Source organism: Manis pentadactyla, chromosome 3 (genome assembly GCF_030020395.1).
Source record: "Manis pentadactyla isolate mManPen7 chromosome 3, mManPen7.hap1, whole genome shotgun sequence".
Lineage (NCBI taxonomy): Eukaryota > Metazoa > Chordata > Mammalia > Pholidota > Manidae > Manis > Manis pentadactyla.
In genome coordinates, this window is record NC_080021.1 from 131,792,518 (window position 1) to 131,814,880 (window position 22,363).

The 22,363-nt window shown below is 43.0% G+C and overlaps 1 protein-coding gene across 5 annotated transcripts in view; it reads right to left on the minus strand.

The window, feature by feature from the left end:
• Positions 1-6,664: 6,664 nt before the first annotated feature.
• The window catches only part of AUH (AU RNA binding methylglutaconyl-CoA hydratase), a 215,527-nt gene continuing 199,828 nt past the window's right edge, over positions 6,665-22,363 (minus strand). For all 5 annotated transcript variants that reach the window (XM_036894640.2, XM_036894639.2, XM_036894641.2 and 2 more), the window contains 4 exons: positions 16,167-16,354; positions 13,228-13,278; positions 11,324-11,371; positions 6,665-9,220 (listed from right to left, as the gene is read on the minus strand). In XM_036894640.2, the coding sequence (XP_036750535.2) occupies positions 9,143-9,220; positions 11,324-11,371; positions 13,228-13,278; positions 16,167-16,354 (365 nt within the window). In that variant the 3' untranslated portion in view covers positions 6,665-9,142. The remainder of the gene's footprint in view (positions 9,221-11,323; positions 11,372-13,227; positions 13,279-16,166; positions 16,355-22,363) is intronic.

Sequence of the window (22,363 nt, forward strand, 5' to 3'; positions counted from 1 at the left end):
AGTTTTGACCAGGTTACCAAGACAATACAATGGAGGAAAGAACAATCTTTTCAACAGAAGGTGCTGGGATACTGGATGTTAACATGCAAAAGGAGTTGGACCCTATGTCATACTACATACAAAAATTAATCAAACAGGTGTAAAATTTGAATGTAAAAACAAAAACTACAAAACTCTCAGACAAAAACATGAATCTTCATCACCTTGGCTCAGGCAATGGTTTCTTAGAGATGACACCAAACGTACAATCAACAATGGAAAAAAAAAACTTCATCAAATTAAAAACTTTTGTTTTATACCCAAGAGGAATAACATATTCACACAAATACTTGTACACACATGTTCATAGCAGCATCATACACAATAGCCAAGAAGTGGAAACAACCCAACTGTTCATCAATTGATGGAAGGATAAACAAAATGTGGTGTATACACGCAGTGGAATATTTTCAGCTACGAAATGAAGTACTGATATGTGCTACCCTATGGATGAGCCTTGAAATCATGTTGAATGAAAAAAGCCAGACATAATATGGAAGTACATTTTTTTCTGATAATATTCCTTTCTCTTAAAAAAAAAAAAAGCAGTTCCTGTGTGGTGATCTCCAATAGGTTCTTCACAATGGTATAAAGGTCATATCAAAGTGTGGGCAAAGGGTTTGTTTGTGTTTATACAAAGGATCAAAGCCTAATTTGGCTACACAGAAAACAAATTAAGATACGATATGAAGAAGAACTTCCAACACCAACATCCTCTGGAAGAGTCATTCCAGAAGATGAACATCAAAAAACTTCAACAAAGATCCTGGCGCTGCTGCAGTTGTAGCTGCAGTCATCCCACCGGTTCCTGGACTTGCCATTGGAATGAAGAAGGAGATATCTAAGCTGGCCTGTGCATACAGTAAAACAACAAATTTGACCGGATCTATACTGTTGGAACTCAACCAAGAATTAGGAGAAGTGCAAGTTGCAGCGCTCCAAAATCGTGTGACTATAGACTATCTACTGTTAAAAGAACACATGGGATGTGAACAGTTCCCAGGAATGTGTTGTTTTAATTTGTCTGATTTTTCTCAAACTATTCAAATTCAATTAGACAATATCCATCATATCATTGATAAGTTTTCACAAATGCCTAGGGTACCTAACTGGTTTTCTTGGTTTCACTGGAGATGGCTGGTAATTGTAGGTATGCTTTGGTCATGTAGCTGTATTCCTATTATGTTAATGTGTGTATGCAATTTAATTAGTAGTTTAAAACCTATACATGCTTATGTTACTCTACAAGAAGATATGTCAAAGAAATAATCAATCTTCCCATGTTTTCTTCTGTCTGCTACTTCTATAGCTTTTCTTTCTTCTTCCTTCCTAATTTACAACCCTTTAGTAGAATTAGTGCCTCATATCGAAAATTACTAAGTATCATAATTCTTCCAAGTGCTAAAGATACCTCAAGACAAATACTGGGCAGAGAAGCCACAGGGCATAAATCTGCAAAGAAGTAAAAAGCTAACCTTTTCAAAGAATATGGCTTCTCTCTCACTTACCAACTTTACATTTCCGTGTATGGCCCCGGAAGATGACTGGTTAACCAGAGACAGGTAAGATTCCTCAAGGGAGGAACAACCTAAGACAGGCACAGTCGCAGGGGGGCCATCAGGAGAGAAATTGGGGACCAACAGAGGGGAGGCTTAGAACCTCACCCCCTCTGTTTTGAGAGAAATCTTCTGCATCCGTGGATGTTTTGTTGCCCTTGTCTAGCTTGGATTAATACTTAGTCTATAGGCACAGACCTGATCATCTACATTTGCCCTCTTACAGCACTAAATTATGTTTTCTACCTTTATCTTGCATCTACCTACCACTTCAGCATTTTATTTAAAATAATAATAATAATAAGGGAGAAATGTGGGATTCACATATAAATCAAGTATAAAAATCAAACGAATAACCATATCTGACTTGATTGTTTACAGTTCATGATATGTGATCAAAAACGAAAGTATCTGTGATATGACTGCCCTTGCACTGTTCACCATGTAAGAACTTATTCACTATGTAAGACCTTGTTCAACATGTAAGAACTTGTTCGTTATGCATCAGAAGATTGGAGACTGTTGAGATATAGGCTTGGCGTTAATTAATGACTGTGCATTGAGTCCCCTATACAGAATTTTATTGTTGTTAACAACCATTCGATCAATAAATATGAGAGATGCCCTCTCAAAAAAAAAAAAAAAGACACTTTACGTCTATATTTAAAAATATATACCCTCCTGATTGTTAAATGTTGGTCATTAATCTTTAAAAATTTCAAGCACTTGGGAGATCAAATAAATCTGGTCTGGGAAAAAAAAAATTGAATGAAGTCAGAGGATCTAGTATATAATGTGGTGACTATAGTTAATAACACTGTATTGTGTAATTGCGATTTTCTAAGACAGTAGAACTTAAGCATCCCACCAGAAGAAAGGGGGAAAAAAGGTAACTGAGGTGATGAATGTGTTAATTAACTTTATTGTGGGAATCCTTTCATGATGTGTACATATATCAATCATCACATTTTACACTTTAAATGTAATTTTATTCATGAATTATACCTCAAACTAAAAAATATATGTATTTAAAAAAAAAAAAAGCCAGACATAAAAAGCCTATATATTATATAAATCTATTTACATGAAATGTCTCAAGTAGGCAAATGCAGAGACAGAGAGTAGATTAGTGGCTGCCATGGGCTGGGAGGAGGGGTAATGAGGAGTAACTGCTAATGAATACAGAGCTACTTTTTGGGATAAGAATATTCTGGAGTTAGTGTACAATTCTGGGATGCACAACTCTGAATATACTAAAACCACTGAACTGTACACATTAAAGGGTGACTTTAATGGTATGTGAGTTTTAATTCAAAAAAATAATCACCATGCCTTTTTCCTCAATTCTGATTCTAGGGCTTCAAAACCAGAATCAATTCAGAAGTTATGGAATGAAGCCCAAAATGCATTCTCAAGATATCTTTTCCAGGTACCACAGCTTTGGTAATCTCTATTCTCAGGTGTGAAGAACAGGCACAATGGCATCTTTTTCTTAGGGCCTCCATTCTGCATCTGCTGAAGGTCATGGAGTAAAAGAGGGAGAGCCTGTCCTAGGCCAGGACTTGGCTCCTTTCCTTGGTTCTCTTAACCACAACACTCCTCAAATTCACTTTCTAAGACTAGCTTATCCCTGGGGGAAATTAGATACAGTGAAAAATGTCAAGTCTGTCCAGTTTCTCAGGAGAGTCAACATACATTTCCCTGTGTACACATGCACCTGGTGTTTGAGCCATCACACACCATACCAGGAGCAGCAGTGTGGTGGCCAGGCTGCGATAACACCATTAATTTTCTCAGAAGAGTGGTTTGGTAATCACAAGTCATGGAGACACAGCCAAAGACCAGTGGAAAATAAAGCACCTTTCCATGTTCTGTGCAGACCCCTACTGGTGTTCTGCCGGCATCACCTGACAAAGCCACTGGCAGGGGCTAAGAATAAATATACCAATTACACCTCTCCAACATTGAGAATTTCTTTCCACCAAATCAGGTGTGGACTGTCATTTCCTGTCTGTTAAAGCAGTTACACTTTTCTTGTATTTTTAAAGCGGTCAAATTATGGCCACTCATAAGCTAGTTGTAGGCTTCATCAAAAGTGTTTCAGAAAAATGTTAACAGACAACTCAAAAAAACTGTTACTCAACGCAGAAGAGGCTATGAGGAGTTTGAACTTCTCTCGCTTTCCAAACTGCTCTTCACTTTCTATAAACTGCACAAAGGATTCATTCAACATGGTTTAGAGGGTGGAAGTGAAAGTGACTCAGACTATTTTCGAAAAGGTCAAGAAAGTGCACTTGCCCATCTCCAAATTCCTCTGAAATCTCCGTCAGTGCACATCACCATGAGAGGAACACAGTCCTGGAGCCGTGATCCAGTGCCCCGGTACGGTTACTCTCTCAGAAGTACACAGGTCCCACTCTGAAACGGGTTCACTGCACCAGGAGAACATTATAGGTGGCAGTCTTTTGAAATGCATTAGGACTGAACCTGGGCAGGGAGCCGGGTGGAAGGGCTGTGCAGGGAACCACCCTGTCCCTAGTATGGGGGCTGGAGCTTCAGATCTCCTCTGACGGGGGCAGCCAGGCAGCCATAGGCAAGCCAACAAGGGGAGGAAATGGGCTGCTTTTCTCAGGGCAAACCTCCTTCCTGAGCCTGCAAAATTACACTGTAAACACAGCACTCAGGCACGATGCTTATTTTTCATAAAATAGTAGAAGACCTGCTGACTGAACTCTGGATTATCCCAAAGGCCAAAGCGGTCACTAACTACCCCCTCAGGCAGATTCCTGTTTTCTATGCCTCGGATGACCCGACCTTCCTGTGAGCAGCATTTGCCACCGTGCATTTCACACCCAGTCAGCCTGTCGGGGAGCTGACGGGTTTCCATCTGGGCAACATCCAGGACAGAGCGGAGCCAAGTTAGATGAACTGTCCTCCACCTCCAGCCCTACCCCAGACTGCCAGTCCCATGCTTCAGGCTTAGTGGCGCGGGACAGCTTGCAGACCTGGGAGAGTCTAAGCATCTCCCCCATTGATGCGCCCTCAGTTCAGTGTGGATACCTGCAGAGAAGTGAGCAGTGCAGCGTGGCAGCCGCTGGCCACACGGCAGCCTCGAGCACCCCAGCTTCCTGCAATGGCTCTATGGAAGATGGCTGCCTGGTCTCCAGCAGCTTGTCTTTTGTGGGGTGAAAAGTCTGGACTCCTGAACATGCCCCTGAACTAGACACAGTTGTGAGACCCACCTCCCTGTCCAAACAGGCTCTCCCAAAACATAAAACAAGTAAGATGTCATGAACCACATCTGTGGAAGACAGCATTACTGGTTATGAAGCCCTTTGGCATGGACTACTGGATCCCTTTACAGATGGACGAACAGGCTCAGAGGAAGGAGATGCTTTGCCCCCTCTCATCACTTTCAGAAGAGCTAAAACATGGCCAAAGAACTCCTTTGTGCTTTCCAGAAAAGCAGAGCAAACGTATGCTCAGCTAACTGAATGAATGCAGGACCCCAGGAGGTGCTCTTGACCCATGCTCACTCACTTTTTGGTGGGTATCACTACTGAAGACAAGCTCTCAGACTCACTCAGGCAGCTGGTTTTGGGGGATGTGATCCAACTCACACCTGCCAGGACTGGCTCTGTACACCCCAGGGTGTGCTCATTAAGCATTGGGGCTCTCAACAAATGCTTGCCGCAAATCCAGCTCTCTGCCTCAGTGTCCTACTACAAACTGACAAACCTCCTTCCTAAGGGTTCTGAGTACTGGGTGTAAACGTGCAGGTAAATGCCTGGCATGGAGGTGGGGCTGAGCAAGTGTCACACTGTCTGCCGCTGTCCTTGGTTCATCTGATACACAACTTTCAGTCTCTTTACCCATCAGGAGACAACTGCTGAACCAATCAGAGAAAGGCTGTCTCACACATGTACCCGTAGCCTTTGGTTGTGCAGTTCGGCTGCTTGAAGGCTGAACAGTAATGACAGGTCAACAGCTCTGGGTTCAATTCTGACTCCACCACTCACCTGCAATCCCATGATGCTCCAGCTCCTGCTCTGGATCCCAGGAGTCATCAGCACCTCTCCCTCTGGGGCTGCATGGAAACACTTGCACGGTGTTTCAAGGAGCCATTATTGTCACTATAGGCACAGAATACAGTGTTTTCTATACTTTAAAAAGGTATTGACACATTGGTGGCCACGAGCCACTTGGCTGCTCCAGGGAGCTGTCAGCTCACAGAGGAAGGACAGCCTCCCTACCTTTCCACGTTAAGCTTATGAGGGGATGAGCATCTCAAGGGCTAGCCCTGGCCACTCCAGGGGCGTGCTTCCGTCTGTCCTCGGCATCCTTCACTCTCCCTGCCAGGCAGCACCCGCTTGGTGCTCTCACACCGCCCAGGAATTCATCTGAAAAACAATCTGCACAGCAAGTTATTTGAAGATTAGGAGCTGTCCTTTGGCAGCAGGTAGCAGAATTTTAGGAGGCTCCCAAAGAGGACTATAAAAATCCTTAAGGCAGGCACTTGGAATCTGGGTTTTGAGGGCCTGAGACCCAGAGATACTTTGAGCAGAGTGTTCAGTGCCCCTGTCCCTCAAAATAGCCCCAATTACAATCTGTACCTGTTTCAGCTATGCAGAAAAGTGGCTCTAATTTTACCAAAATACTACCAAATACTACAATTCTGTATTTTTTCATCTGTGACAAATGAATAGTTACCTTTTAATGTAAGAAAACTTCTGTTGCTGTTTTGATTAAGCCTGGTAACTGTTGGCCTACACATTAGTTAACATTTAACTAACTAGGTGTATTAAAAAGTAACAGCAAGATTAAGTATTAAACAACATCTTCCTGCCAGGATTTCTGGATCCCAAATCAGAGCAAAAATATGTAGGTCCCATCCCCAGAAGAGGGAGTTATGGTCAAGTGAAGGGTGAACAGCCACTGAGTGTGGCATCGGTGAAATGACACCCACGAGCCCAGTGCGTCACAAAGTACTCTTCGAAGTGCTGCCAGAAGAGTAACGGTGGCAAGCCAATTTTTTTACAGAGGAGGGGGAAAAAAATAAGGAGTAGATGGACAGGAAAGCCATCTATTTTTTATTGAAAACAATATAAACTTGAAATGATCCTTTAAATCACAAAAACGGGCCACACAAAATCCGAGTCTTATTTCAGCCATTATTACAACTTTTCTTGACTCAGAACCTCTAACTTGGAGACCTCGTTCTCTTTCGGGGAGCTTATAAATTAACCAGCACTAAATTACTTCAAGACCAGTAGGTCTCAAGCCTGAGATAATGTGAGACATTGTCCCCGAGTTGTAGCTGTGCTCAGTTAATCATCCTCGCTCTGTCTTCTTTAGCTTCACGCGAGCATATGGAGATGTCCACTGCAAGGCTGCGTCAGCTTGATGTGATTTTGTGGTGTCAGGGGAGGGCGTGGCAACACTCCGCTTGCAGGAAGAAGACAGAAGGGATGGCTCTGGGGCCCGCCGAGCAGGCACCCCTCCCTGAGCCGCAGGGCCCTGCACCCAGCTACGGGACCTGGGTTGGAGGAGGACCAGCCCCAGCAAGGGATAGGCGAACATCCATACAGACAACTGGGCAGGCATGCTCTCTCACTCTAATATGGACGCCTGTGAAAACTGAAGTCACTACAGGAAGGTGTCTTTGCTTCAGACATACTCCCATGACTTAATCAGAACTTAATATTAAATGGCACTCAATCAGCAACAGACTAGGAATCCAAATCGGAAGACACAACTCATTCAGCACACTCTTAATATTTCCCCAATTAACATAATTACTTCCTCTTCAGTCAAAACCAAGAGGCATTTGACTATGTCACGGACAGAACAAAGTGGACCTGAAACCTTTAAAGGACTGTAAAAATAAGAACCAGTGCTTTATTTGCAAATTATCCTGCACGAAATGAACCGCACAAAGCTTATCAGTAAACAAAATGTACACACCACCAAATAATCACCAGTGACGGATGTGAATTCTCACAAGCCCTTTCATGACTCCGATCAATCTTCACAACTCCGCAGTGGCAGCAGTGAGAACCCAGTGTGGCTGTCCTGGCAGGGGATGTCAGCTGACTGCAGGTCCACACCTGATTCTTCCAAGGTTTCTGAATTAAGATTGAGAGTTCAATCTCCCAAATGAGAAACAAAACCTTCAGTGATTTGAAAAACTAGAAGCCTATATGCTCTCTGAGAGCAAGGAGGCTGTGGTGCTGAGTGGGCATGCACAGACTGGCAGACACCCTTGTACCAAACTGGACTTCACTGCAGAGGAGCCCAGCTGCTGCCTTCTGGGACAGCGGTCATGCCCAAGGCCAGCAGTAGTGAGGAGCAGGCCCTGGAAAAGCAAGATTCCAAGGCAGCCAGCCACCGTGCTGGACTCACCCTCCCCAGACAGTCTTGGTTTCATAAAATGAACACAGAACAGCTAGCTCGCAGTTGTTTGGAGTTATACTATTCACCTCCTGCTTCACAACAAATTCCACAGCTGACCATTTCCCACACACTTTCATACCTGCCCACCTCCCCCAGGCAAGGCTGTTGAACCTCAGATGCTCCCAGGGCCCCCATTTCTAGCTGCACTGCCTGGCAGGGGCAGAAAGGCATGACGTCTCATTAGAAGAGGGAGAAAGGGCCATTGTGTTCTCCTGGCTTTCCTTCTGAAATCAGATGTAAATGGCCGGGGGGAGGAAGCAGGGGGCAGGCTCCACTTCACTCTTCAGCCATGCCCCGGATTTGTCACTGCGGGCTGCACATGTCCCAGAGGCTGGGGCCAGGCCACTTACTGGGGTCGTAGAGGAGCACGAGTTCCAGGCTCCAGCTGGCCTTACAAGGCCTTGGCTCCAGCTTCTGATTGGATTAGTTATCCACAATCTACACGTATACATCTAAGACTATGTACAGAGCTCACCCAACAGACCCAATCAGTGTGGAAAGGTGGTTTCTTCTAAAATCCAACATGCAATGTGATGTACTCAATTCAAAAAGAATGGTTTGAGAGAAAAGTTTTCAAATATTCTTTTCACTACTTTATTTACATTTGGTAATGTCAAGATTGTAGCTATCAATTCTCTTGTAGTTTGAGATGTATATGTGTGTACGTGGGCATAATCCCTTAGAAACTTTATTTGGTATAACTTCACATTTTGGTATATAGAAATAATTTTATTCTTGTCCTGCAGCACAGTAGATGTACAATCGGTATTATATATAGTGTGTGTAATATATAAATTATTCACAATAAAAAATTAAGAACAGAAAGCCTCATATGCAGGAAATATTTTTAAATGTATACCTAATTTTGACTCTGCTTTTGACAGTCTACACTACTAGCTTTACAAACTGAGTATGACATGACACACATTTGAACCAAGTACACATGTGGGTCCACCCCAGGCGCCTGAGTCCCCGTGTGGGTGACTCGCTCTTCACTTTGGTCATTGGGATTCCAGGCGCTGAGGCTCCCATGAATCCAAAATACACCTTCCAGAAGTACCTTCATTACACGGGCTTTTTAACTTCTGTTTCTTCTATTCTCCTTTGTATCGAGGGGATCTTTTCTCTTTAAAAGCAAGAAGACCTTCAAGTCTGTCTTTCGTTAGAATAGTCTAAGAGAAACAAAACACTATGTTACTTAAACCTAACAGTGAAAACTGTAAAAGCTTAGTAAGCTTTATCTAAGAAAACCAATTAGAACACAATCTAAAACTTTGAAATCTACTAGTCATTTGAAAAATTCTATTATGTAGCCAAATATATCATCCTAATTCCAAATATGCTTTTTTCCATTTCAAATATACCTTAAAAAATTGATAGACTTTATTTTTTAGGCAATTTTAGATTCACGAAAAACTCGGTGGAAAGCTCAGAGGTCCCATATGCTCCTCCATTAGTAACATCTTGCATTAATGTGGTATGTTTGTTACACTTGATGAACTAATATCAATACATTATTATTAAATGAAGTCCACAGTTTACATTAAGACTGGCTGTGTGTATAAGGCCATGGATTTTGGCCAATTCCTAAGGTCACGTATGTATCATTATAGTATTACAGAGCCGGGCTACACTGCCCTAGAAAGTCTCTTATGCTCCAGCTGTTCATCTCTGCCTGCTGCCTTTTCCAGAATGTCCTATTGTTGAAGTCACATAGCATACAGCCCTTTTAGACTGAAATCCTTCCCTTAGAATTTAGGGTTCCTTCATGTCTTCTTATGGCAAGACAGTTCATTTCCTTTTATAACTGAATAATATTCTATTGTATGGAAGTACCAGAGTTTATTCATTTACCTCCTGAAGGACAGATTGCTTGCTTCCAAGTTTGGCAATTATAAATAAAGCTGCTATAAACATTGGTGTACAGGCTTTTGTGTGGACATAAATTTTCAACTCATTTGGGTAAATACATAATAGCATGCTTGCCGGATCATGGGGTAAGATTAGGTTTAGCTCAGTAACAAATGGCCAAATTGTGGCATCTCATTTTTATTTGAATCATATGATGACATATGACGTGGTGCATCTTCTCCTATGCTTACCTACTGTGGTGAGGTGTGTGTTCAGAACCTCTACCCACTTTGTAATGGGCTTTTTATGTTTACTGTTGGGTTTCAAAACTTCTTTGCCTGTTTGCATGCACTTCCTTTATCAGTCACGTGTTCTGCGAATGCTGTGGCCTGTCTTTTCCTTCTTGGTCGTGTGTTCTGCGAGCTGTGGCCTGTCTTTAGCAGAGTAGAAGTTTTTAATGATAATAAAGTCAAACATCAATTTTTTCTTTCATGGATTATAATTTCAGTGTTATATCTAAAAAGTCACTGCCAAACCCAAAGTCATCTAGATTTTCCATGTTATCTTCAACAAGTTTATAGCTTTTCATTTTACATTTAGGTCTACGGCTCATTCCGAATTTTTATGAAGGGTAAAAGGTCAGTGTCTAGATTTATGTTTTTACAGTTGAATGTTCAGATGGTTCTGTACTATTTGTTTTCAAAATTATCCTCTCTCCATCAAATAGGCTTTGCTCCTGTCCGAGCAGTTGATTCCATTTGTATGGTCTACTTCCAGGCTCTTCTGCTTCACTGATCTGTCTTTTCTTTTGCCAACACAATACTGTCCCGATTACTGTAACTGTGTAAGTGTAAGTCCTGAGGTCGGGTAGTATCAGTCCTCTGGTTTTGTTCTTATTGTGTTGCCTAATCTGTGAGATCTGGGGGAAGGAAGATTTGTTTCTCTATAGAAAGCCCTACTAATTTATGTACCAGAAAGAAAATTCTATAAACTGAATTCGTAATCTTTCAGTGGACATGCGGGAAGGTGCATAATGTCAGGAAAAGTCAATGTCCCACAGCGGGCACACACTCTACTGCCTGCCTCCCTCTTCTCTGCCCTGGAGTGAGGATTCAAGTCCCCACCCACCAAAAGAGAATGAGCCAGAGAGACAGCCCCTGCAGGAGTGGCACTAACTTGATACTCTAGTAGGAGTTTCCTAAACTGCGTGAACAGGAGCTGGCAGTATGTGGAACAGAATCACTCAGAAAAGCTGGTTAACAGTCAAATAGCAGAAACAACTAAATTCAACTGATTTGTACAATTCTGGAATAGGCATCAGTATAATCTTGCCCAGTGACAAAGAATTCATTTGACTTAAACAGAAGGGAAACCTAATTTTTAATGGTATCCTCATTAATTTGCGATGTGATTGTGTTACATACCTGAGCGTAACAAGCTTCTTCTATGGCTAATCCTGTTACTAAATCGACCTGAGGAGAGAAACAATTCATGTCAGCAGGAATTAATTTATGAAATATGGTGTACTCAATACAGACTCAAATATAACAACTTTATTCCAGGAGAACATAATCTTTCCAATACTAGAACAAGTTAAGTATGGCCAGCATGAGAGACTCTGGGACCAGGCTGCCTGCGTTCCAATTCTGACTCCACCATGTGGGAGCTGTATAACCTTGGGCAAGTTATTTACCGTCTCTGAGAGGCATCTGAACAAGCTGACCACAGTACCGACCAAACTGGGCACTGTGAAGATTGAGTGCGTTAATTCAGATGAAGCCTTTATAAAGCACCTAAGATATCCAGTTGGCTCTTGAACAACACAGGTTTGAACAGCACAGGTCCATGTATCCATGGATTTTTAAACAGTAAACACACAGTATGTGTAACTGGATGTAAGGCAGCAGACTCCAGAGTGATGTGGATAGAAAAGGAAAGGGAGACCCGTCCTAAGCAGCAGCCCATCCCAGGCTCAAACCCGAGACCCTGGTGTGAGGAGCACCAGCTGAGCTCAGGAAAGGCCTCTCTTGAGAGACTCTGACCCGTCCCCATCCTAAAAAAACCAAGAACCCCCAGATCCCTGACAAGGGAAACTGAGGCAGGGTGGGTTCAGAGTCAGAGCCGCTCGGTGAACCAGGAAGGAAGGCCAGGATCGAGAGGAGCCAAGGCCCAGGTCAGGCAATCAGAGAAGATGGGAAGCCTCTGCCCCTTTGAGTCGCCCCTCCTAGCCGGGGCCTGACCTGCCTGCAGGCGGGAGCCATGCCAGCAGGGGCCAGAGGAGCAGCCAGTTCATCCGGGCCCCTGTTCTCTACAGGACCCGACAGCCTCCATTGCTTTTCTACTTTTCTGTTCTTTGTTCAAACTTAAGTTAACTAACCCATTTTATGCACAGTAGGCTAGTAGTAGTTAAATTTTGGGGAGTCAAAAGCTATGTGAATTTTCAACTGTGCAGGGGTCAGCATCCCAAATCACTCACATTTGAGGGTCAGCTGTGATACACACACACACTCACCCACACATACGGCCTGGCACACGGCAAGGGTCAGATAAGATGTTGGCTATTAGTACTCTTACTATTATATAAGAATCTTAAAACTCTAATTAAATACTTGTACACTTAAAAAACTGCATTTATTGCTAATAAATTCAATCCCTTTTCACTGCTATGAAGCCTAGGAAGATACAGTAGCCTCTGGGGCTACAATGAAGAAGTTATCTTTCTTCAGAATTTCCATAAATTAACCAAAATATAACTAGTGTCATTAGAAGTCCAATGTCAATGGGGGTCTGCACTGCTCTCTTGGCCTGCCGGCTTCTCCCCTGGCCTGGGGCCTCCACTCCTTTGGAGCCACCTCCCCTGGCTGACCCCAGGGCAGCCTATAGACCTGCCTTGTCCATGCGCATCTCCCTGCAGAAAGCACACCAAGAAATCACAGCTGGAGACAGTAAGGCCCAGCTCTTAGCCAGGAGGTTCTCCTCAGAAGGCTTTTTTAAAATTCAACACTGTAGAACACACAGAATGCCCTTTTCTTTTGGTCCTTTACAATCTACTAGCCAATAAATCTATTAACTCAATGGCAAAAATAACCACCATGTCATAAGCTGTAGGGCATCAGTGAAATTACTGAATTCTGTGATTACAGTATCAAATCAATAGGAGCTCTAAGCAGAATGAAACCAGTGACGTGGCTGCAAAGTTCCTTTTCCTAATGGTAGCAAGGACACAGCTCATCTTTGGAGCACTAAGCAGTGATGCCGACATCTAAACACAGTTCACTTTAACCTCCACTATCTCCCCCAACTGCAAGGCCGACCATGAGGCACTCACCTCCATCCCTTGATTAATTGCTAATTTCGCCACTCTCATTGCAACAGGTCCCTAGAAGTCAAATTAAAGAAACAGACTTTAGTTACTATTTATGCAAGTTTTTTTTGTGCATCTCAATAATTCAGAAACTCTCACTGCTGGACCAGTGGCACAGAAGTGACAACAGCTGTATGGTAGGTGACAGGGATTTCCTGAAAGAGCCTTACAAATGCCTAACTGAACAGTGCCTGTAACAACACTCTTGCACCAGCACTCTGCGGATTCCCTAGCTTGCTGTGCACGGCGAACTCCGTGTGCTTGGAGGTCAGCAAGCAGTGCACCCAGCAGAAGACTTCCCATTCTTCAGCAAATTTCCCTAGAGCGAAGCCGGGAAGAGAAAAGGAGGTAAAGTGTCTAGCACACTGCCACACCCAGTGGCGTACAACACACACTTGGCCTGGAGATCCACATGGGGTTTAGAAAGCACCTGTTCCAGATACAGCTCCATGGGCATCAGTAACTGAGTATGATGATATATTAGCAAAGACATGTCCTCCAGTCCATGCCCCACAACACATAAAAGCTTAAAGCCCAAATCTGTCCTTACGGATGGGCAAGGGTGACAGAGGAACAACTGAGCACCCTTTGTGAGAAGGAAGACATCACTTTCATCGTAGAAAACCATGATACTTCAGATGGAATTCAGTTATTTCATCATATTTTAAATTCCTAGAAATTATTTGTGGTTGATGAACTAGAATTCAGTGGCATAATTTGAAAGTGTCTTTTGAGTATTTAAAATGCAAGGTAGGCTCTAACTTGAACCCTGCTAAGTGAACAGGCACACGACTGCCAGCACGAAAGATGCCATTCTTTCCCATCTAGGGTTCTGATGATTAGCTTTAACCTATCTAAATTCTCTTCCTAAGTCACATGCTTAAAAATATTTTTCAGAAGTGACAGTTTCCTGAGACTTAGACAAGCATCTTGGAACATTTCATACATGACTTGCATGTGTGGCATATACACTGGTGCCACTTTTTTTTTTAGATCAATTCATTCCTTTAAAAACAGAGGGCTCCTTTCAATGAGAATCTTTTCCATTCATGTTTAGCAGGACAAAGAAAAAGCTATTAAATATAAAGCAAATTTAACTAGCTTCTCCTTCAAAATATAAAAGCAATGCTCCTTCTATACTAATGTTTAGTAATGGACAGGAAAATGGAAGTTACATGTAATACAGAGATCACCCAAAAATAATAACTTTATAGAAGCTTTCTAATTATTTGGAAGATGATCATCCAGGCACACAGGCTGTAAAAATAAAGACATCGTGCTTCCAATTTTGCTTTGTAACTCTGTGTGTAGTTTCAGGTACATGTTTTCTGAAGTCATTCAGCATCTCCCTTGACCTGGGGGAAAATTAACTTTAGCTATTAGTTTCTCAGAGGCACATCCGTCAGGTGAGAGGCCACACGGTGGAGTGCAGGGGGTGTCACCCTGGAGGCGGGGGGAGGAAGCTCTCAGGCAGTGGAGGCATGGGCACCGAGGAGAGAGAGCATGCTCCCTGAGTGGGACCAGGGTCTGATGCACAGAGATCCCCAGGGGTAGCGCTCCGGAGCAGGGAGCTCAACACCCACATCCAAAGACGGAGGAGAGGCTCTGACAGCCAGGACTGGAATTATGCCATGACCTTTCTTAAACATACCCCTTTATTTCAACTAAGACATGCATTGGTCATAAAGTTTTAGTCAAAGGAAGCCATTAAACCAGTATTTAGTTAAATTACTATGTCTCTTGATACTAGGACTTTCAATCTCTCTATAGGTAGACATTTCACTAATATTCGGGTCAACATTAACATCAAAATGACAGTAAGAGCCTGTTTTTATTTCTTAAAGCAGTAAAAATCTTTTCAATTTGCTCTCTTTCCATCAATTCAGAGTGTGAGGATATATGCTACCCTATATGGCGAATAAATAATAAGGGCCCTGCCCTAAAAGGGTCTATAGCTGCTATGTTGGCTGACAGGACCAAAAGAAAGCCTATGAAAACCAGGCAGTGTGGTTTTAGGGACCAACTCAGCTCTGAGGCCCCATGTGACAGGAGCGTCACAGCATACCTGGGCCTTTGACCACAAAGAACTCCAAAAACACCTTTTAAAATGGATGCAAAATTCTGAACAAAGGGGAGGGCACATACAATTTTCTGGGGAGAGCTCATGTTATAAATCCTGTTTGAGTTAAATGAGAAGTTGGATAGGAAGTTACTTTGACTCCAGAAATGGTGAAGGGGATTATGAAACTTAAAACTCCACTAGGAATAAAGACAAATTACTAATTGTTTGCATAGCAAAATCCTTTCATTATGTTTTCAGAAGAAAGGAGTATTTGAAAATACACCTGAAAAGCTATGAGAAGAAAGAAATCCTTAAAACAGGACCTCAATGCACTGTTCTTAATGTTACTCCTGAGGACTGCCATCATGAGCAAAGTGATGCTGACACCACCACGGAAGCAAAGAGAGGAACTGGCCACTGCTGCCAGGCGGGTCACCAACTCAGGGTCACACGGAAGCCCCGCCTGGCAGATCAATGGTGGTCTCCTCATGTATCTGTTTCACCTTGCGGGTGATCCAGTCTGACAGCCCATTCATCCTGCTTCTCTTCACATGCATGAGCAGCTGGCTAATGACTTTAGTCGCTAGGAAGTCTGTCATACGTGACAAAGGTGCATTTGATTCATTATCACCGCATGGTTACCTCAGGTTATCTTCAAATCTAATTTTAGTTCTGAAGGCTTTTACTGTAAATCTAGTTTACTGTTTCTAGTTTCACAGCTACCATGTGCTTCTCTGCTTGGAAAGTAAACAAAGATGTTGTCATATGTGAGATGATTATTTTTGTCAATTTGCTGTAAAGTTATCTAAAATGATAAAAAAGGAAATGTAGTTAGAAATACCTGAGGTAAAAACTCTCTTGCGAGGTCCAGGGCCTTTCTGTAGGCAGCATCCCCCTCTTGGTTCTGCTCCAGAACGTGGCTGATCAAGCCTACTGCTTTGGCTTCTTGGCCATCAAGCACACGAGCAGAGAAGATGAGCTCTTTGGCCAGAGACATCCCAATGGCGCGCGGCAGTCGCTGTGTCCCCCCTGCACAGTGGATTAGGGAGAAAATGCAGGCAATGATTTCCTGACCTTTTGTTTTAATATCTCAATGTTTCACTTCTTCATTTATAAAAGTTAGTATGTCAAAATTAGCAACTGGAAAGCTACTTCATAACAGAATCTAATTTTTTAATTAGTTTATAAGATTATTAACACCCAAAAAGCTCTTGAGTATCTTCTACCATTAAGGGACTCTGGCACTGACTATTTATTACTTGCACACAGCCGGCGTGTTCCTGCACCAAACCCACAATTATCACCATGTCAGGAACCATAAGATGCACAGCGGTGGGCAAGCAATACTGCCCCTTAGCCCATTCACCAGAGCAATGACAGGTCCATCAAGCTTGGCGTTTTCCTTTCAGTTTAGATAAAACTTAGCAAATTCCGAGAAATTCAACTCATGTGCTTTTAAAGGATCACTTACGGTAAATGAACTGTAAACTAATTTAACTATTAATAAAAGTAAAAACAGATAATTACTCATGAAAATTTTCTTTTCCTGGTTGTGTTTATTTTCTCAGTGCAAGTATTAATCATCCATTAGATTCTATTCATGCCAGATTCTTTGAGTGATGAGGCCAGGATCTCATGAAAGCTGGACAAAAGCAGGCAATGTTCTTATTGGTAGCTTCAATTTCTACCAGTAAGGATAAAAAACAGCTGTAACACTAGGCTTCAGCTAAGTCTTCTTTGAAAGTAAGTATTTGAAAATACACCTGAAATGTGTAGTGGCGACAGGGCTGGCCCAGGCACTGGTGGGCAGCAGGCAGAGGAGCAGCTCACTGCCCAGTTTCTGGGGACATAAAGAGAACGGACGGCCTGCTGTCTGAGCAAGTTTGCTGTTTGGTTTAGCCCACAGAACTTAAAAACTTTTTTTTTCTGTTTAGTTACCAACATTTAAAAACTGGCTGGCTGATTTCATACAAAAGCTAACTGCACCTACAAGTCCACTGTGGCTGCACCTTTTACTGTGATCCCTCCAGTCTGCCACGGCCCCACCGCTCTGCTGCTCCAGTACGTCAGACTGACAAGACTCGCCTTCCTATCAGCAACTTCAAAAGGAAAGCAAAGTCTTTCTTACTCATATCTCAATCAAAAATGGGAAAAAAAAAAAAAAAGCCCACAAGTTTCAGGAAAACCTATTTTCTTTTGGTAAGTGCATGTCCACACATTTAACAAAGCAGCCTGTGTTGGAAGAACATGGCTTAAGATGACATTATTAAGCAACCATATTAAGAAGCACAACCAGTACTTGGAAAATACAGTGATTAAAAAAAAAAAAAAGCAAAGTCAAACCTCAGTGAATAGGAAGAGGACTGACATTTTCAACGGGGCTTGTTTTTGAACATAAGTGAGTTCTGCTTCTGGAAAATGCAGCTACATTAAGTGTTTGTACTGCCCAAGCAGTTAGAGATGGTGAATTTGTAAGTATTTTACTCGATATGGCAGAAAATGTGTCTGAAAAAATGAAGCATTGATACATTTAAACCTAATTGTACACAATGGTGCTCAGAGCAGCAAAGATAGGTCTGAAACTTATAGCACAAGCTGCCTGGAGAAGACAAGTTATTTTATGGTGTTCACAATGGCAGCTGATTAGAAAAGAGATATAAATAATATGTCCCAGATACGTGTATTTACTCCTGGAGCTGAAGAGAATGTTCATGAGACTGAAGAGCTTACGGATACAGCATTCATGATAAGCACATTAGGAAATGACTCTGTGTTCTATTAAGTTTAATGTAGATTGGTCAACGCTAACAAATGTGCCCTCAATGGTCAGTGTTAATGTTGTACTTTTTACCCAACTGAAACTCAGTATTTTGCAAGTTCATAAAACTTAAGCTCATTCATACCATTTGGTTTAGAGTATCATTCTCCAGGAATAAGAATTTTGTAAAACAAATCCTTAAACAAAGGGACTGTGATGAAACTAACAGCATGAAACAGACTCACTCCCTGGGCTGGAGGGGATACAACTCCAGGCCTGCTGCAGGAGTGGACAACAGCCCACCATCCGCAGGAGGAGCTATATGAGGCTTGAGGTGTGGTGCTGAAGAGAGCTGTCTCCTCTGCTGAAAACAGCAGTCTGGGATCCACGGAAACACACGTGGCTCACCCGTAACACTGCACCCGAGACTTGGCCTTTTTTTTTTTTTTTTGACAAATCACAAGTTATCTACTCTGCAACTTCACATAAGTGAAATCATACTGTGTTTGTCCTTTGCTGGCTGGCCTATTCACTTAGCATAATGTCTTCAAGGTTCATCTCTTTGTAGCAGGTGTCAGAATTTCCTTTCCTTGTAAGGCTGAATAAGATGTTTGTATGACTATACTGTTTTGTTCATTCATTCATCTGTTGATGGACACCTGGACTGCTTCCAGCTTCTGGCTATTAAGAATAATGCTGCTGTGAATACATGTGTACAAGTATCTCTTTGAGATCCTGCTTTCAATGCTTTTGGGTAGGTAACCAGATGCAGTATTGCTGAATCACATAGTGAATCTATGTTTAACTGTCTTGAAGAACAGTCATACTATTTTCCACACCAGCTTTACCATTTTACATTCCCACCAACAGGGCACAAGAGTTTCAATTTCTCCACATTCTCTCCAACAGTTGATACTTTTCAGATTTTGTTCATTTGTTTTTTGGGGTTTTTTGATAGTAGCCATCCTAATAGGTGTGAAGTAGTATTTTCTTATGGTTTTGATTTGTATTTCCTTAACAATTAGTGATATTAAGCATCTTTTCATGTGCTTATTGGCCATCTATATATCCCTTTTGGAGAAAATCTCACTTGTGGACTTGACAGTAACTGCTCCCCCCCCAACTACTCCCAGGCATATAAAATTCGTGATTTCAAACTTTATAAAAATGACATGATGGGTTCAGTCTGCCTTTCTCAATTAATACTGATGGTGTGAGCACACGGAAGTCACTGAACAGCAGAGCAACATGACAGAAAACTAAACACAACGGATGTGGAACCCCAGATTTCTACAAATATCTCAGGAATATTATCCAAAACAGAAAATCTTCATATGCCAACATTCTACTCCAGTTTGGAAGTGCGTCTGCTTATGAGCAGCTATTTTCTATTCTGAAGATAAACCAAACTGAACACTACTGCTTGTTGGGGGAGCCGGAAGTAACACTGCATTCCGCGACCTGAGACAAGACGGGCCACGCAGACCTGGACTGGAGGAAAAGGAACCTGACTTTAAGTGCCAAAAGCACAGAGAAGTACTAGAGAGGATTTATTTCAACTCTTCCTTTATTGATTCTGAATATTAAATTCCAATATTAGCCTAGAGTAGATGAAACAGAAGACAGTGCTGTATTTCTGTGGTTTTCTTCCACAAAGTTTATGTCACTAGATCACACAACCTGCTTAGCTGCTGTAGGAATGTGAGTTCAGGGTCACTGAAGCATCACCTCTTGATACAGTCCTAGGGACTCGCAAAAGTAAACAGTGGAGTTAAATTAAAAATAGGTTGTACCCAGTGGGATTAAAATTGTTTCACTCTGACAGCAGTCCTAATGCATCCAAGATCACAAAGCTCTGTGAGATTATATTCAGACTCACACTGTTACCCACCCCCAAAGGCTTCCAACATGGAGCCCTGACTCTCAGTTGGACCCTGCTCTGAGGCTCAGAGTGTCGTGTCCACGACTCAACCGAAGTCACAAAATTAGGTTGCAGAAATAGGATTCAAACCTACCTCTGCCTAATTCTTATCTACCATGTGGTAAGAAAGAGCAACTTACAAAATGAATTCATAGTTTGACTTTATTTTAGAAAATAAAAAGTGTGTGTATGGTATTTATAAGTAGGTACATAATGTAAGTAGGCATATACATCTATCAAATGTGCCCAGAAAGTTTGGTTGTGTCTGTGGGGTCAGCTGATAGGTAATGCTCTTTTTTGTTTGTTTGTTTTGCCTTGCCATATTTCCAAAATGTTCTGCAATGTATAGGTAACACGATAGTGTGGTAGGAATAGAAGTGCTACACTGTTTTGAAGACCACAGTGCAGGGAGACAGAGCAGCAGCCACTAAGGAAAAGCATCCCATGCTGCTTCTTGCCCAGTTTCCCAGGTAGCTCTCCAGGCTTCAGGAAGCCTCAGCTCCCTCGGGCTGCTGTGGCAGTACTAGGGGCCCATGATATCAGCAAGTACTATGCTCCTGGGACACTCTGCAGCTAGCCCACGGTACCACCAAAGAAAAGGGAGGTAAACAAGAACCAACAACGTCCCTGCCAGCTCACATGGCTCCTGCTAAGAGACAAGTATCTCTTCCCAGGAGCAATACACTGAGAGCATGTTTGCTTCCACAAGAACACCCCAACCATTCCTGAGTCACTCCATCGCCGCCCAGCACAGAGCGTTCTGTGGTATCAATCTACAGGAGGGCACATCAGAGAATGCCGGCTGCTCTGTCAGCGCGGACAGTCTGATTCCAGGGGACAGTCTGATTCCAGGGGCCCGAGGGGGGCCTGAGGTTCTGCATTTGGCTCCAATACTCAGCCAAGGACACAGTGGCACCTGCTGACCCACTGCTGTCAAACAAGGGGTGGGAGATTATTCTCCTTAAATAAAGCAACAGGATTTACATAACCAAAGGAGTACTCACCACTTCAGAACAGTGACCTCAACTGCTACATACCTGTTATTTGGGACTGTTTTGGAATTCCTCTCTCGGGACTCATTTCCAAGACAGTAACACATTAGTTTAGGCATTCAGCAGGTACTTAATGCAGTTTCTGAAGTTCTAGGCATGAGGATACAGGTGTGAACTAACAAAGCTCTGCCAGGGAGCTAATGCTGTGGTGGGCAAACACCGTCAGGCAGCAGGAGAGTAGTGTCGGGGTGTGGGGGGCATCCAGTTTAATCAGGCAGCCAGGGAGGGGCTCTGGGACAGTGACACTGGAGCCAACACTGGGAGGAAGTGGAGAGTGTACAGGTCTCAGGTCTTGTGGGGGCTGTGCTGACTCACAGAAGAGCCTGGACCAAAGCCCCTCGAGCACAGAGGGAGATGCAAGTGGGAGCAAGCACAGTCTGAGAGGAGCAGGGCCAGATCCTGTGGGTTCCCTGGACCTGGAGGGACTCTGAAGGTGACAAGCCACCGAGCATCCGAGAGCATCTTCTGAAAACAATGGTGTGGGATCCTCATTTCTCAGTGGAGATTTGGGCTTGAGGACAAACTATAGTCATTATAGCCAAGAAGAAGGTAGGTTTGTTCATACTTTGTGCTAGGGCTCCAAGATAAGTTTTAAAGCAAGTTCCCAATCCAACGTCATGTTTTGTTCCACTGCCCCCATTAAAACCCTGGTATGCTCTTGGAGAACCCCCACTGATATGCAGCCTGGGACAGGTACAGAGTTCCTCCAAGGAGGCTGAGGAGGCCAGCTCTTCCTTCTCTCTAGCCTGGCAGAGCTGGGCAGGCAGCCAAGTCAGGTCTGGTCCCTTGGGCTGGGAGTCTTCAATGGGTAATCTTGTAACATGGAGACTTCCAGAACTTACAGCAGACACAAGGGCAGTGACGTAGAATGGATGGTGCCTGTATTGTGACCCCTGCCATGGTGTAGTCTATCTGGTTCCAGAGCTCCTAGGTTCCAGTTGGTGCTCTTGGCCTTGTTCTCTGGCCATCTACTTTCTGGGAACCCTGTAAGTTTCCTTTTCATTTAGGGTAGCCAGAGTCAATTTTTATTGCATGCTTTCCAATGTCATGAGTGATACAGGAACAAACTAGTGGTTTTCTCTTCTCTCAAAATTAGATGAAGTGTAAGGGGACAAAGTCTTACTTTTTGCAAATAAAACCCATTTGTTCAATCACCAATTCATTGGTTGAGTGACCTAATTGTGTGTCAGGCACTGTCTCCCGTGCTGAACAACAGTGGTGAACCAAATACACCATCCAGTCTGACAACACTTGCATCTTAGAGACATAAAAGAAAGACAAAGGGTAATAAGCTGGCACATGGACAA